The 14,465-nt window shown below is 38.5% G+C and overlaps 1 protein-coding gene across 2 annotated transcripts in view; it reads left to right on the top strand.

The window, feature by feature from the left end:
- Positions 1-14,465, top strand: part of PTPRO (protein tyrosine phosphatase receptor type O) — a 260,435-nt gene that overhangs the window by 176,528 nt on the left and 69,442 nt on the right. For both annotated transcript variants that reach the window (XM_055280533.2, XM_055280532.2), the window contains exons 8-12: positions 2,732-2,852; positions 3,992-4,185; positions 7,396-7,507; positions 12,239-12,390; positions 13,567-13,687. In XM_055280533.2, the coding sequence (XP_055136508.1) occupies positions 2,732-2,852; positions 3,992-4,185; positions 7,396-7,507; positions 12,239-12,390; positions 13,567-13,687 (700 nt within the window). The remainder of the gene's footprint in view (positions 1-2,731; positions 2,853-3,991; positions 4,186-7,395; positions 7,508-12,238; positions 12,391-13,566; positions 13,688-14,465) is intronic.

The raw sequence follows: 14,465 nt of genomic DNA, 5'->3' as shown, positions 1-14,465 counted from the left end.
TCTTATCATAGTTTGTCTCTTTAGAAAATTCTCTATTAGGCTGGGCACAGTGGTTCACTCCTGTAATCCCAGCACTTTGGGAGGCCAAGGCAGGAGAGTTGCTTAAGGCAGGAGAGTCGCTTAAGGCAGGAGAGTCGCTTGAGGCCAGGAGTTCAAGACCAGCCTGGCCAACATAATGAAACTCTGTCTCTACTAAAAATACAAAAATTAGCTGAGCATGATGGCACACACCTGTAATTCCAGCTACTTGGGTAGCTGAAGCACCAGAATCGCTTGAACCCAGGAGGCAGAGGTTGCAGTGAGCCAAGATTGTGCCACTGCACTCCAGCAACAGAGTGACAGAGCAAGACTCTGTCTCAAAAAGAAAGAAAGAGAGAGAAAGGAAAGAAAGAAAGAAAGAAAGAAAGAAAGAAAGAAAGAAAGAAAGAAAGAAAGAAAGAGGAAAGAAAGAAAGAGAAGGAAAGAAAGAAAGAAAGAAAGAAAGAAAGAAAGAAAGAAAGAAAGAAAGAAAGAAAGAAAGAAACAGGGAGAAGGAGAGAGAGGGAGGGAAGGAAGGAAGGAAGGAAGGAAAATTCTTCATCAGATGAAGAGATCTAGTTGACTAAATCTGACTATATGGCTTCCAGCAGAATTAAAAATCTAAAACTTGTGCAAGAAACCCTGATATGAAAGAGTATAAATATGAAAGAAAGAATGAAAATCCCAATTTATTAATTCAATGTAATCTTATTTTGTCCAAGCCAGTGGAAAATAAATTTTGGTATATGGCTCATTTTACTTACATGTAGAGCAAGTTGTACCAATTCAGATTACATAATTTCTACTGTGTATAATCAGTTTCCAGTGTGAAAAGGTTTAAAATTCATATCATATCACCAGTTCTATATGAATCCTTAAAATCTTAATGAGACTCTAAAAAACACCTTACAGCATAGATAAGCTGTAAATGTTCTCCATTGATTCATGTTCCTCCTTGGAGTAATTCCACAATTTTTTGTATCTAAGAGGCCAAAAAGTTAATAAGATGAGCAAAGGTTAATATTTATTGATACTCTGGTTTAAACATTCTCAAACTCTATGAGGTATATAATTTTATTACCTATATTTTAGCAATGAAGTAACCAAGGTAAGAATTTTAAATAAATTATAAAGCATAAATAAACCCCCATGCTAATAATGAGTAGAGTCAGGATTTGATTCCAGGTAGTCCAAAAAAAGAACCTGTGTTCTTTCCACCAAGCAATACTGTCTTAAATATTAGAGACACTGAAGGTCAAAGCAGCACCTTAACCTTTTAGTTGAATGATCAATTCTTGTGTGTGCTGACATTCAACTTTAATAAATGCATTTTATTCATCTGTACGTTCTCACTATTTTTCTCCATATGGTATTTGTTATGTATCCAAATTTTTTTAAAAAAGAGCAGGGCCAGGTGTGGTGGCTCACGCCTGTAATCCTAGCACTTTAGAAGGCCCAGGCGGGTGGATCACCTGAAGTCAGGAGTCCGAGACCAGCCTGGCCAACATGGCAAAACCTCGTCAGTACTAAAAATACAAAAATTAGCTAGGCGTGGTGGCGCACAACTGTAATCCCAGGTACTCAGGAGCCTGAGGCAGGAGAATTGCTTGAACCCGGGAGGTGGAGGTTGCAGTGAGCCCAGATCACACCACTTCACTCCAGCCTGGGCGACAGAGTAAGACTCTGTCTCAAAAAAAAAAAAAAAAAAAAAAAAAAAGAACAGTAAAGAAGGTCTCATCTAAATGAGAAACGTTCTCTACGATATTATTGTAGGGGGCTACAACAGCCTGGCAAGGTGCTTACCAGGATATCTTGATGCTTAGCACGGTGACCTGCCCGTAGTGCAGATTAGAGGTCCCAACACTAGGCTTCCGGTCCCAACACTGCATCTAAATATACGACCTTGGCCATTCTCTGGCTTTACTTTATTTATTAAATGAGCACTTTGGACTAGGTAATCTCTAAGGTCATTTCCATTTATTTATTTATTTATTTATTTGAGCGCTTGTCTCACTCTGTTGCCCAGGCTGGAGTGCACTGGCACAATCTCGGCTCACTGCACCTCTGCCTCCTGGGTTCAAGCAATTCTCCTACCTCAGCCTCCTGAGTAGCTGAGATTACAGGCACCTGCCACCATGCCTGGCTAATTTTCCTTGTATTTTAGTAGAGACAGGGTTTCACTATGTTCATCAGGCTGGTCTTGAACTCCTGACTTCAAATGATCTGCCTGCCTTGGCCTCCCAAAGTGCTGGGATTACACGCCTGAGCCACTGTTCCCGGTGGTCATTTTCATCTATAATTAGATATTATATGCTTCTAAGTGACAAGAGACTAAAGACATTTCTGCACTGATCTTTGTATGTAATCAGCTGACACTACAATTTAGAATGTCAAACTATCCTCATGGTATTGCTGATTTGATTATGGTTAGAGGCTGATGTGTCTCTAGTGTGCATAGTTATAATTGACACTGATGAGTATAAAACAGTTCACAGGGCTTAGAATAGACAAAATTTGAATCTTCTAGGTTCCCTTCAATGTTCACATAAACTATAAATCATCCTAATTTTGGAATCTGACAGCTTCAGTAAAGCCTTCTGGATTTCAAAGTCATCTGTGATTCCAAAAAGAGTCTCTGAATATTATTTCAGCCTCTGTGTAACATTCTGAAATCCCAGCTCTAAATAAATCTTATTGGGTGTTTGGTTTAAAGGTGAACTCAAGCAAACCTATTATTGAAAATCTGGTTCCTGGTGCCCAGTACCAGGTTGTAATATACCTAAGGAAAGGCCCTTTGATTGGACCACCTTCAGATCCTGTGACATTTGCTATTGGTAAGTTGCTAGCCACAAGAATGACTGACCTATATATTAGGGTATTGACAGAGGGGTGCAATGTGCAAGCTTAAATAATTATCATCGTACTTGGAAGGTCTATATTAGTTCATCCAATATGCTACCTTCAGAGTAATAAATGACTAGAATTGTATACTTGGAAAACGTTCTTAATATTTATTACTTGGGGAAAAAATCAGAGGCAAACATACTTACTTTAGTTTTCAATGATTATACAACAAGAGTAAAGCTGTGTGCCGTGGCACACACCTACAGTTCCAGCTACTTGGGAGGCTGAGGTGGGAGGACTGCTTGAGCCCAGAAGTTGTTTGTTTTGTCTGTTTTTTTTTTTTTTTTTTTTTTTTTTTTGGAGACAGAGTCTCGCTCTGTCACCCAGGTTGGAATGCAGTGGTGCAATCTCAGCTCACTGCAACTACTGCCTCCCAGGTTCAAGCAATTCTCCTGCCTCAGCCTCCTGAGCAGCTGGGACTACAGGCACACGCCACCATGCCTGGCTAATTTTTTGTATTTTTAGTAGAGACGGGGTTTCACCGTGTTAGCCAGGATGGTCTCGATCTGACCTCGTGATCTGCCCGCCTTGGCTTCCCAAAGTACTGGGATTACAGGCATGAGCCACCACACCCAGCCGAGCCCAGAAGTTTTAATCTAGCCTTGGTAACATAGAAAGACCCTGTCTCAAAAAAAAAAAAAAGAAAGAGAGAAAAGAAGAAAGAAAGAAAGAACAAAAGAAAGAGAGAAAGAAAGAAAGGAGAAAAAGTGAGAAAGAAAGTGAGAAAGAAAGAAAGAGAAAGAAGAGAGTGAGAAAGAGAAAGGAGAGAAAGAGAGAAAGGAAAGAAAGAAAAGAGAAGAAAGAAAGAAAAAGAAAGGAAAAGGAAAGAAAGATGAAAGGAGGGAAGGAGGAAGGGGGAGGGCAGGGGGAGGGAGGAAGGAAGGGGAGGAAGCAAGAAAGGGAGGAAGGGAGGAAGGAAGGGAGGGAGGAAGGAAGGGAGGGAGGGAAGGAGGGAGGGAGGGAGGGATTGTATGAGAAGAGTGAAAACTCAGGTCATCAAGTAGAAGTTTGAGGCCATTGCTAAGACATTCCTTCTTTGTTTTTCTAACCCCTGCCCTCTTCTTTTTAGTTCCCACAGGAATAAAGGATTTAATGCTCTATCCTTTGGGTCCTACAGCAGTGGTTCTGAGCTGGACCAGACCTTATTTAGGCGTGTTCAGAAAATACGTGGTTGAAATGTTTTATTTCAACCCTGCTACAATGACATCAGAGTGGACCACCTACTATGAAATAGCAGCAACTGTCTCCTTAACTGCATCCGTGGTAATCTTCCCTTAACCAACTGTCAGTCTTTCCTATGGGAACAAGCAAGCCTTTATGTACCAAATGTGTCTTTAAAAATTTATCTATAAATTTGATTATTTTGTAAATACACATAGTGTGTTAGTTCATTTTCACGCCACTGATAAAGAAATAGCCAAGACTGAGCAATTTACAAAAGAAAGAAGTTTAACTGGACTTACAGTTCCACGTGGCTGGGGAAGCCTCACAATCATGACGGAAGGCAAGGAGGAGCAAGTCACGTCTTATACAGATGGCAGCAAGCAAAGAGAGCTTGTGCAGGAAAACTCCCTCTTATAATAGCCATCAGATCTCATGAGACTTATTCACTATCACAAGAATGGCATGGGAAAGACCTGCCCCCAGGATTCATTTACTTCCCACAGGGTCCCTCCCACAACACTTGGGAATTCAAGATGAGATTTGGGTGAGAACACAACCAAACCATATTATTCTGCCCCTTGCCCATCCCAAATCTCATGTCCTCACATTTCAAAACCAATTATGCCTTCCCAACAGTCCCGAAAAGTCTTAACTAATTAACTCGAAAGTGCATAGTCAAAAGTTTCATCTGAGACAAGGCAAGTCCCTTCTGCCTATGAGTCTGTAAAATCAAAAGCAAGTTAGTTACTTCCTAGATACACTCGGGGTACAGGCATTGATACAGCTGTTCCAAATCGGAAACATTGACCAAAACAAAGAGGCTACAGGCCCCATGCAACTCCAAAATCCACTGGGACAGTCAAATCTCAAAGCTCCAAAATGATATCCTTTGACTCCATGTCTCACATCCAGGTCATGCTGATGCAAGAGGTGGGTTCCCATGGTCTTAGGCAGTTCCACTCCTATGGCTTTGCAGCACATATCCCCCCTCCTGGCTGCATTCACAGGCTGGCATTGAGTGTCTGCAGCTTTTCCAGGTGCACAGTGCAAGCTGTCAGTGGATCTACCATTCTGGGGTCTGGAGGATGGTGACCCTCTTCTCACAGCTCCACTAGGCAGTACCCCAGTAGGGACTCTGTGTGTGGTCTCCAGCCCCACATTTCCCTTTTGCATTGCCCTAGCAGAGGGCATGAGGGCCCTGCCCCACTGCAGCAAACTTTCGCCTGGGCATCCAAGTGTTTCCATACATTTTCTGAAATCTAGGTGGAGGTTCCCAAACCTCAGTTCTTGACTCCTGTGCACCCACAGTCTCAACACCACGTGGAAGCTACCAAGGCTTGGGGCTTGCACCCTCTGAAGCCACCATCTGATCTCTACATTGACCCCTTTCACCCACAGCTGCAGCAGCTGGGAAGCAGGGCACCAAGTCTCTAGGCTGTACATAGCACAGGGACCCTGAGCCTGGGCCACAAAACCACTTTTTCCTCCCAGGCCTCCAGGCCTGTGATGGGAGGGGCTTCCATGAAGAACTCTGACCTGACCTGGAGACATTTTCCCCATTGTCTTGGGGATTAACATTCAGCTCCTCATTACTTATTCAAATTTCTGCAGCCAACTTGAATTTCTCCTCAGAAAATGGGATTTTCTTTCCTATCACATTGTCAAGCTGCAAATTTTCCAAACTTTTATGCTCTGTTTCCCTTTTAAAACTGAATGCCTTTAACAGCACCAAGTCACCTCTTGCTTTGCTGCTTAGAAATGTCTTCTGCCAGATACCCTAAATCATCTCTCTTAAGTTCAAAGTTCCAAAATCCCTAAGGGAGGCATAAAATGCTGCCAGTCTCTTTGCTAAAACATAACAAGAATCACCTTTGCTCCAGTTCCCAACAAGTTCTTCATCCCCATCTGAGACCACCTCAGCCTAGATTTCATTGTCCATATCATTATCAGCATTTTGTTTAAAGCCATTCAACAAGTCTCTAGGGAGTTCCAAACTTTCCCACGTTTTACCGTCTTCTGAGCCCTCCAAACTGTTCCAGCTTCTGCCTGTTACCCAGTTCCAAAGTCACTTCCACATTTTTGGGTATCTTCTCAGCAGCACCCCACTCTTGGTACCAATTTACTGTATTCATTTGTTTTCATGCTGCTGACAAAGACATACCCAAGACTGGGCAATTTACAAAAGAAGGAGGTTTAATTGGGCTTACAGGTCCACGTGGCTGGGGAAGCCCCACAATTATGGCAGAAGGCAAAGAGGAACAAGTCATGTCTTACATGGATGGCACCAAGCAAGAGAGCTTGTGCAGGAACACTCCCCGTTATAATAACTATCAGATCTCATGAGATTTACTCACTATCATCAGAACAGCATGGGAAACACCTGCCCCCATGATTCAGTTACCTCCTACTGGGCCCATCCCACAACACGTGGGAATTCAAGATGAGATTTGGGTGGGGACACAGCCAAACCATATCACATAGGTATGGCTATTTTCAAGTTTTTTCATTGTTTTTGCTTTTAGGTTTTGGGATTCTCTTTTGTTTCGAGAGGGAGAGAAAGAGATAATTGTTTAAAGCTAGCTGTCATCTCTAATTGAATGTATTTGTTAATCAATATTTTTTCCTAAGCACAGAATAGAGCAATCAAGTGCTTACTGCTTCTCCTGGATCCTGGGGAGGAACACAAAGAGATTTCCCTTTGGCATTCAATAGTTAGTTGACACTGCCTAATTTTAATGAGGACTCTTCGTGGTATCTACAGATCAATTAAATACCTCTAATGTCAGGCTTTTAGAGGATGGTTTTTAAGAAAACAGGTAAAAATTGCTCTTTCTGAAATCGAGATAATTTTGAAAAGTGTAGGTTACCCATGGACTATTCACAAAGTACACAATTGCTCTCTACCCAGTTGAAGACTCTGAAGGACTCCTGTTCATGGTTTACACTGAAAAAACATTGAGTTGTGAGAGGTTACTTGTCTTAGAAATAGGGAGAAATGTATGTACAGTCACTTATAAATAAGCACTATTTCATGTGTGTAATATTAGGAAATTGCAAAATGAAACAAATATTGGAAATCTTTGGCTCTATATCTTTAAATCACTTTTAAAAATTTATATTTTTGTATTTTACTTTATGTCTCATTTCATTCTAGAAAGAATATTTTATTGTAGTAAATTTAGGAAATACAAAAAGACAATATAAAGGAAAATTAAAATTACTTATTAATTTTTTATGAAAGTAACTCTACTCCAAAAATAGTACTTTCTCCCACAGTCTTTTGTCTCCTTGCTTGCTTTTCTCATTCAGAGAATAGCTAATCTGCTGCCAGCATGGTACTACAACTTCCGGGTTACCATGGTGACATGGGGAGATCCAGAATTAAGCTGCTGTGACAGCTCTACCATCAGCTTCATAACAGGTGAGGCATGTGTGGGGAATGGTTCCACGAGGAGGGAGCATTATTGTGAGGAGTTACCAAGGTTCCAAATCTCTAGAAAGTGCCAGTCATTCACCCAGCACTGGGTGAACATCAATTTCATGGGAGATAATATTGATTCTGATCATTCATCATTTTGTTTAGTTGATAATCTTTAAAAATAAAAATACTATTTTTATTTTGCATTACCGCTGTTGACTTATTTTTATTCCGAGGCACTGACCTTGATTTATGTACTATCCAGCTGAGATTGATTAGAATAGAAATATGGCAGGAACAGCCATCAGCTTTACACTGCACAGTCAATTGATTTTACCCATATGATGATTATATTTGTTAGAGTGCCTTTATTTTCTTATTAATTAAGCCATTTTTAAAGTCATAGGCTGACTGTAGTAGAGTCCATTGTGGAAATTAAAAAATAGGGTTTAGAGACAGATAGATCTGGATTTGAATAGACCCTCCCGCATACCACATATAACTTTGAGCACGTTAACGTTTCTAAACCTGTTTTTTTTTTTTAATGTGGAAAATGGGGATGATAATAGTATCAGTTATCTGTTATTATTTATTACAACTTCATTATTATATAAGCTACTTTGCAAAATACACGACACAAAGTTTAAGCACTTAAAAAACGATTAGTCTTAGATCCTCGGAAACCTTAAATTATGTAGTTGTATCATCAGTAGTCAGAGATAGCAATGAAAAGGGGAAATTCAACAAAGAAACACTAACCCTTGTTGTTTGAACTAAGACATTTCGAGAACCTTTTATCGAACGACAAGGTTGTAATTAGAGTTGTCCTGAGAAAACAGAGGAGAAAAATACTGCTTAGAGGAATAATTTTGGCAAATAGTCTCCTCAGTGGACATCTAGTTTACTCTGTTGAAATTTATCAGTAAAAAAAGTGGAAAGAAATCAATCATCTGTGAATTCTTACACAATTAACTCACATAAGCATGTCTCTTTTCTTTACTAGCCAATATCCAGAGCACTTTTTGTTCCAGATTTTAATAGTAATATTACAGCAGAAAAGTGAAAGAATACCCAAAAAGGAGAAAATAGCAGTTACTTGGCAAGCACTGTTAGGCTTTTGCCTATAATGATAATCACATATTTAATTATAAGTAAACTTCACTGTATCAATAATTCTTATAATTTAACTATATTGATATAAACTTTCTGAGAATGCTCTTTTCTTCTCACCAGGACAGTTGTCTGGAAAAAGCCCAGATGTAACATCTCAACCTGGGACTGCTCATTTCTAGCTGTCAAACTTTGAATTATCTTAATGATTCTGGGCTTCTATTTTCTCACCGGTAGAACCCGCTAAAATGTCAGCTAAATAGGCACTAAAGCCTACTTAGAGACAACTGATTAGTAGAGCAAAACTTAATATATTGAACACGACCCTGACAGTCTTTGCACTGTCCCTTAAGGGGGAACAAAAGAAATGAAATATTAATAGGATTTGGCTTCCTGGCTCAAGTAGTTTAAAGTATGCCTTTCAAGATGGGAAACTGACTAGGATCGGGCTTAGTTTATAACAGTTTAAATGGACATAGCAAGTCTGGATCAATAAACTATGGTTAATAAACAAGCTACTTACCTGGGAAGCAGTCTATTGTCTCCAACGTATTGATGTTGATGATTTTCTATCTTTTCCTTGGTCAAATAAATAAGTGATGCTGAACCAGCAGTCTACAGGTATTGTCTGAGCATATTGACAGAGATGGTCTCAATTCTCACATCTGCAAAATGGGTATAATAATAATAAATAAATAATAATAAATACCTCACAGTATGTGTGAGAATTAAATCATGTAACGTAAGTCACTATTATAATAGATTATTATCATTTTTATACTTATTTTTTAAACCAGTTGAAAATTCTAATAGGTTTTTTTTTAACCTTCTTTTTTTTTTTACTTTTACTTTAAGTTCTGGGATACATGTACAGAACATGCAGGTGTATTACATAGGTATACATGTGCCATGGTAGTTTGCTGCACCTATCAACCTGTTATCCAGGTTTTAAGCCCCGCATACATTAGGTATGTGTCCTAATGCTCTCCCTCCCCTTGTCCCCACCTCCCGACAGGCCTCATATGATGCTAATACTTATAACAAACATTCATAACTAGCTATGCTTTCAAAAATAATTATTCACTGAAGAATTTGTAATATATAAAGTAAAAACGCATGTGTGTGTGATTTTTTTTACCTTCCTATTTAAAGCAAATAAGAATCTCATGCTTAACTTTCCTATGCTTTGAATTTTCCAAATTGTGTGGTATAAAAGGAAATAGGAACAAAATATTTGAATTAGGTGTGATTTATTAGGAACTCAAGTCTACCATCTTTGTTTGGCAATTCAGTTGGCTAGCCCTCAATCACAGTAATGATGAGGGGCCAAATCATTAATAAACAAATAGCGACATCTTGTGGCCTTCCAGCAATATGCTAGATTTTAAAGCAACAACATGGATATAAAAACCAGACAAGTGAGAGGAAAGATATATACTTCTGGGTTTACAATTTTAAAGATAACTCATGGACACAGGAAGGGGAACATCACGCTCTGGGGACTGTTGTGGGGTGGGGGGAGGGGGGAGGGACAGCATTAGGAGATACACCTAATGCTAAATGACGAGTTAATGGGTGCAGGAAATCAACATGGCACATGGATACATATGTAACAAACCGGCACATTGTGCACATGTACCCTAAAACCCTAAAGTATAATAAAAAAAAAAAAAAGCAATAAAAAAAAGATATTTCTTTTCCTCACTAAAATTAGGACATGAGAAAATATCCTGTGAAGAAATATATGCATAGGTTCTTGTATATGATGAAATATGTTGAAATATATTAGGAGGCTATAAGGAAGCCAAGGTTATTTTCCTTAGTAGAATATTCTGAAATATGATGTAGATTTGTGTTACTTGTTAGATGCATTGTTGTTCTTTCAAGATTTTATCGCTAAGCATACTATGTAAATGCTACTTCTATTTCACATGAAACAGAAATGCATTTTTACTTTATATATTACAAATTCTTCAGTGAATATTTTTGAAAGCATAGCTAGTTATGAATGTTTGTTGTAAGTATTAGCATCATATTAGGGGAAATGATTCTTTATAGAAAATTTCCAAAGATTTTAGTTGACATTGTGCTGTATCTCAGAATGGAACACTGACTGTCTGCAAACCAACACACACATGGAATTTAAATTCAACTGTGTATTTGTTTTTTAAAATAATCAGAATTAGCAGTTACTTTAAAAAGTAATTAAAATATGTTTTCAGAGCCTATATAGTATAAAGCTTGTGATGAATTCTCTTCCCTAGTTAGCAAATTTTTAATTTTTTTTTTTTTTTTTGGCTGGGCGTGGAAGCTCACGCCTGTAATCCCAGCACTTTGGGAGGCCAAGATGGGCAGATTGCTTGAGCCCAGGAGTTCAAGACCAGCCTAGGCAACATAGAAAGACCCTGTCTCTACAAAAAATACAAAAATTAGCTGGATATGAAGGCCTGTACCTGTAGTCCTAGCTACTTGGTAGGCTGAGGCAGAAGGGATGCTTGAGCCTGGGAGGCCGAGGCTGCAGTGAGCTGAGATTGCGCCACTGCACTCCAGCTTGCATGACAGATTGAGACCCTGCCTCAAAAATAAAAATAAAGTAAAAGTAATTTTTTTTCTTTTGAGGCAGGGTCTCACTCTGTCACCCAGGCTGGAATGCAGTGGCAGGCTCATGGCTTAGTGCAGCCCAGACCTCCTGGGCTCAAATGGTCCTCCCACCTCAGCCTCCCTAGTAGTTGGGACAACTGGGTGTGGCACCATGCCTGGCTGAATTTTCTAATTTTTTTGTAGAGATGGGACTTTGCTATGTTGCCCAGGCTGGTCTCGAACTCCTGGACTCAAGCAATCCACCCACTTCAGCTTCCCGAAATGCAGGGATTACAGACATTCCCTGCTTAAATTTTTAAAAATTTAAATGCGTAAGATGATTAAGTAGCAAGCTCAGTGTTAGAATTTAGCTTCGTGGCATGATAAAAAAAAAAAAAAAAACAAAAACTTGTTCTTCGCTTCTTTCTCTCTCTCACTACTCACTCAGCAACATTTATTAAGAGCCTGTTTTCTGCAAAGCACTGGGCTAGGCACTGTCAAAAATAATGTCTTGTTATTTTATGGAAATAACATTTGTCTTCCATCCTACTTGTAGTACTATGATCTTCTATCTTTCTACCCTTGTATCCTACTGTTCTTTATTCCCATAAACGACTTTGCTGCAAATAAATGAAAGAGACTTCGTTTACAGGACTCTACATTTTTTAGTCCTACTTGGATACTGACTCCACTGATGTCTATTAATATTAATTGGTTGATGTAACAAAAATATACCCAAACAAGTGAACTTTTTAGGAATTTTGTAATGGTGAAATTTATATAAAAGACTTTGATATCCTCAGGTACAGATGGGTCTGGGTGTCTTGTATCTTAGATATACAAGATGTGGGATCCCATTAAACAAGTGCCCATCCTGTATCACCATCCTTCACTGTTATCGAGAGGTCCTGAAGTTACCAGGACTATCATGTGCTGTGAATTCTAATTCGCTAAGTTGACTCTATATGGGATTTCATGCTCTACTGATAAGTACTTTATTTATCTGTCTATTATACTAAATTGTGCCTCGTTTCTCCCTTGCAGCCCCAGTGGCTCCAGAAATCACTTCTGTGGAATATTTCAACAGTCTGTTATATATCAGTTGGACATATGGGGATGATACAACGGACTTGTCCCATTCTAGAATGCTTCACTGGATGGTGGTTGCAGAAGGAAAAAAGAAAATTAAAAAGAGTGTATGTTTCTTTGAATGCCAGTATTGTGTGTCTGTGAATTTAGTTTTATGAATTATTGAAAACCACTAAGCAATCATTTATTGACACGTCAAAGGTTTGCATGCCAGTTGTCTGTTTTAGGCTCTGGAGATAAGACAGTGAACAAAAATTAAATTCTTCCTTTCATGAAGCTTACCATTTAATCTTCAACAGTGAGATGTAAGAGCTCCAACTACTGATTTCATTTATATTTAGAATTATGATTTGAGCTTTTTCTTCAGGATGCCAAACATTTTCAAGAAAACTACAATTAACGTATTTCCAATTTTTTCCCATATATCACTGACACCTAAAGATTTGGGGACTTTGGGACTACTGATTTCTTTTCTCCAAAATACGCTTTTGGGTGTTTATTGATTAGGGTACAGACTAAACTACTGTAATAAGGAAACAAACAAAAAGACAGTGGCTCAAATAAAATAGAAGTTTATACCTCTCCCATGATAGCACAGGACTAACCAGGCACTTCTGCTTTAAGGGGTCATCCAGGAAGGCAAATTCTGTTTTGTTTTTCCATCTGCCACTATGCAGAGTCCTCGTCTCTAGAGAGGAACCTTTATCACCATTACATCCATGTTCCAGCCTGCAGAAAGGGGAAAAGAAAAGGGATGATGAGGAAGCCCAGCACTTACAGGATGTGAACTGAACTATAAGTTGTCCATGTGACTTCTACTTACAATCCACTGATCAGAGCTGGATCACATCATCCCCTCTAGCTGTAGGAGAGGATAGGAAATAACAGTGGCCATTAGGTAGGAAGCCACACATCTACAGATATGGGTCGGTTTCTTTTGAACTTCTTAGAAGGTACATATCAGTAGCAACTCAGTAATTGTCTTTTCTAAATCCTGTTATGAATATGTGAGAAAATGTCAGAATGAGACCCATTCCAAATAAGGGCATTAATCGCAAAATTGTTCTGATGTATATAATGCATTATTAAGGCTACCTCGCATTGGGCCCAGCTGAGGAATTTATAAAATTTTCAGAAGATATAACGTATCTATAATATAATCAATTGCAGATTGCAGCATAGAACAGAGAGGGAATGTGTCTGCTATAGTCCTTCAGTTGTTTGGGGTGGTGCACTGACTCATTCACTAAAAGTTTAAACCCTCGATTTTGATGATCTTGCAGGTAACACGCAATGTCATGACTGCAATTCTCAGCTTGCCTCCAGGCGACATCTACAATCTCTCAGTAACTGCTTGTACTGAAAGAGGAAGTAATACCTCCATGCTCCGCCTTGTCAAGCTAGGTAAGAAGAGTACACAGAGATGGGTGTGAAATAATCACTAATGTTTGCATCATTTGATTCAGCAAGGACTCCTCAATTCAATGAAATAATAACAGAAAAATGGCTAATTTTTTATGAGTAGAATATAGACATTTGTACTAGCAAAAGAGTATGTTCAACTTGGTACAAGTTTCTGTGAGTGGGATGTATACTGTTCTGGGAAACAGTGGTGTTCGCTATTCTTTGTAAGATTAAAGAAACCAGGTAGTCATAGGATTTTGGAGATGGAAGCACATTACAGATTATCTAATGCAGTGTTCACAACCCTATAAGACAACATTCTATTTTCATATTAATATTATGTAATGCCCCCTTTAATATCTTAAATAGTAATGGATTTAAAAATCTACATATTGATTTTTTTAAATTTTATGTAGTTTCCTAACTAGAATAAAATCAAGACAAAAAGAAACTAATTTATAATAAAATAATACGGATTCCCTACATATATGGTCAGACACAACTACTCTAAAAGACATAATGAAATTATCTGATGCCTAGATATAATTAAAATGAATAAGTTGGGGTTTATAGGAAATAAAAAGATCATTAGTCCTTCATATAAGAAGTATGAAAATAAGCAAAGAAATGAACAAGTTAATATAAATTAATAACAAATAACTAAACAAGCATAGATACGGGTAGATACTAGAATAAAAACTAGAGTTAAAATAAGTACTAAAAGATGAGATATACTTTCATATAATGAGAGAAAGATGGAAATAATTTTAATTAAAGT

This window comes from Symphalangus syndactylus, chromosome 5 (genome assembly GCF_028878055.3).
Source record: "Symphalangus syndactylus isolate Jambi chromosome 5, NHGRI_mSymSyn1-v2.1_pri, whole genome shotgun sequence".
NCBI classification, from domain to species: Eukaryota; Metazoa; Chordata; class Mammalia; order Primates; family Hylobatidae; genus Symphalangus; species Symphalangus syndactylus.
The sequence above is the reverse complement of the archived record's forward strand: the minus strand, read 5'-3'. Positions and strand labels throughout refer to the sequence as shown.